The following is a 2,175-nucleotide window of genomic DNA, read 5'->3' as shown; positions in this document are numbered from 1 at the left end:
TCCGCTGCCGGGCTCCCCCACAACGAGGTGGGTCCCTGTGAGGCCCCAAACCCACCTTTTGGGGTGGCTCTTTGGTTCTCTGACCCTTCCAAGCCACGCAGGTTTCCCCGTGCCTCAGTTTCCCCATCTGCACAGCGAGGGGGTGAAGTTACACCAAGAGCTGTGTTGGGGTTGGAGGGGCGCTCTGGGTGATGTGGGGCCGTGTCGGGGTCCGGGGGAGTTTGTGACCCCTCTGGGGGTGTCTCGGCAACGGGTGCTGCCCCCCTGTCCCCCTCCCGCTGCAGATCGCAGCCCAGATCTGCCGTCAGGCCGGGCTGGTGAAGAAATCCAAGGACGTGGTGGACTACCATGAGGACAACTTCGCCATCGTCTTCGCTGCCATGGGAGTGAGTGGGGGACGGGAGGGGACGGCCCGGCCCGGCCCGGTCCCCGCCTGCCTCAGTTTCCCCCTGAGCGGATCCTCGTCCTGCACGGGCAGGTGAACATGGAGACCGCTCGCTTCTTCAAGTCGGACTTCGAGGAGAACGGCTCCATGGAGAACGTCTGCCTCTTCCCTCTTCCTCTTTCTCTTTCTCCTCCTTTTCCTCCTCTTCCTCTTTCTCTTTCTCCTCCTTTTCCTCCTCTTCCTCTTTCTCTTTCTCCTCCTTTTCCTCCTCTTCCTCTTTCTCTTTCTCCTCCTTTTCCTCCTCTTCCTCCTCCTCTTTTTTCCTTATCCTGCTCCTCTTCCTCTTCCTCTTCCTTCTCCTTCTCCTTCTTTTTCCCTTTTTCCCTTTTTCCCTTTTTCCCTTTTTCCCTTTTTCCCTTTTTCCCTTTTTCTTTTTTCCCTTTTTCCCCTTCCTGCCCCTTTTCTCCCTTTTTCCTTTTTTCCCTTTCTCTTTTTCTTCTTTTTTCCCGTTTTCCCTTTTTCCCTTTTTCCCCTTCCCGCCACTTTCCCCCCTTTTTCCCTTCTTTTTTCTCCTTCTTTTCCCCCTTTTCCTTCTCCTCCTCCTTATTTCCCCCTCTCTCCCCTTCTCCTCTTTTCTCCCTCTCCTCCTCTCCTCCTCCTCCCCGGGGATGCTCTGAGGGGGCTGTACTGGATCGAGGGATCCCCGTCCCCAGGATCGAGCGGATCATCACCCCGCGCCTGGCGCTCACCACGGCCGAGTTCCTGGCATATCAGTGCGAGAAGCATGTGCTGGTGATCCTCACCGACATGAGCTCCTACGCCGAGGCCCTGCGTGAGGTCAGCGGGGCAGGGGGCTGCCCGCAGCGAGTGCTTGGGATGCCCAGGGTGCTCAGTGTGTCTGGGTTGTGTAGAGTGGTCAGGGTGCTTGGGGTTCCCTGGGTGCTTGGGTACTTGGGATGTCTGGGTTGCTCAGGGTGTCTGGGGTGCCTGGGGTACCCAGAATGTGTGGGGTGTGCAGGGAGTGCCCAGGATGCTCAGGGTGTCCCATATACTTGAGGTACTTGGAATGCCTGGGGTGCTGGGGAGTGCTTGCGGTGCCCAGGATACTTGGGATGCCTGGGGTATTTGAGGTACCTGGAGTGCTCAGGGTGCTGCGGGGTGCTCAGGGTACTCAGAGTCCTGGAGTGCTAGGAGGTGCTTGGGGTCCCTGGGATACTTGGGATGCCTTGGGTGCTTGGGGTAACCAGGGTGCTGGGGGGTGCTCAGGGTGCCTGGGGTTCTTGTGGAGCCCAGGATGCTTGGGTGCTGGGGGTACCCGGGGTGCTGGGGTTGCCCAGAATACTTGGGGTACTTGGGATGCTTGGGGTTCCAGGGGTGCTTGGGGTGTCCAGGGTGCTAGAGGGTGCTCGGGGTGTTCAGGATGCTTGGGTACTTGGGAATGCCTGGGGTGCTGGGGACGGTCAAGGTGCTCGGGGTGCCCACAATACTTAGGGTTCTGGGGCTGCTTGGGGTGCCCAGGGTCCTGGGGGTGGTTGGGTTGCCCAGGGTATTTGGGATGCCTTGGGTACTTGGGGTACCCAGGATGCTTGGGGATCCCACAGTGCCGGGAATGTTTGGGGTGCTAAGGGAGCCCATGGTGCTTGGGGTACCCGGGGTGCTGAGGTTGCCCATGGGTGCTGGGGGTGCTTGATCGCCCCCTCCCCTAACGCCACCCCATCCCGCAGGTGTCGGCCGCCCGGGAGGAGGTGCCGGGGCGCCGCGGGTTCCCCGGGTACATGTACACCGACCTG

General features: G+C 60.1%; 1 protein-coding gene across 1 annotated transcript; it reads left to right on the top strand.

Moving 5' to 3' along the window:
* Nucleotides 1-284: 284 nt before the first annotated feature.
* On the top strand, nt 285-2,172 carry LOC104536169 (V-type proton ATPase subunit B-like; the record flags this gene model as incomplete). Its single annotated transcript, XM_010178718.1, has 4 exons — nt 285-386; nt 479-579; nt 1,093-1,222; nt 2,110-2,172. Coding segments are annotated over 4 exons (396 nt in total), but the record flags the coding sequence as incomplete, so codon positions are not given.
* Between the last annotated feature and the right edge of the window lie 3 nt (nt 2,173-2,175).

The sequence above is a fragment of the Mesitornis unicolor genome, unplaced genomic scaffold (assembly GCF_000695765.1).
Source record: "Mesitornis unicolor isolate BGI_N332 unplaced genomic scaffold, ASM69576v1 scaffold24992, whole genome shotgun sequence".
Lineage (NCBI taxonomy): Eukaryota > Metazoa > Chordata > Aves > Mesitornithiformes > Mesitornithidae > Mesitornis > Mesitornis unicolor.
This window is presented reverse-complemented; position numbering and strand designations above follow the sequence as displayed.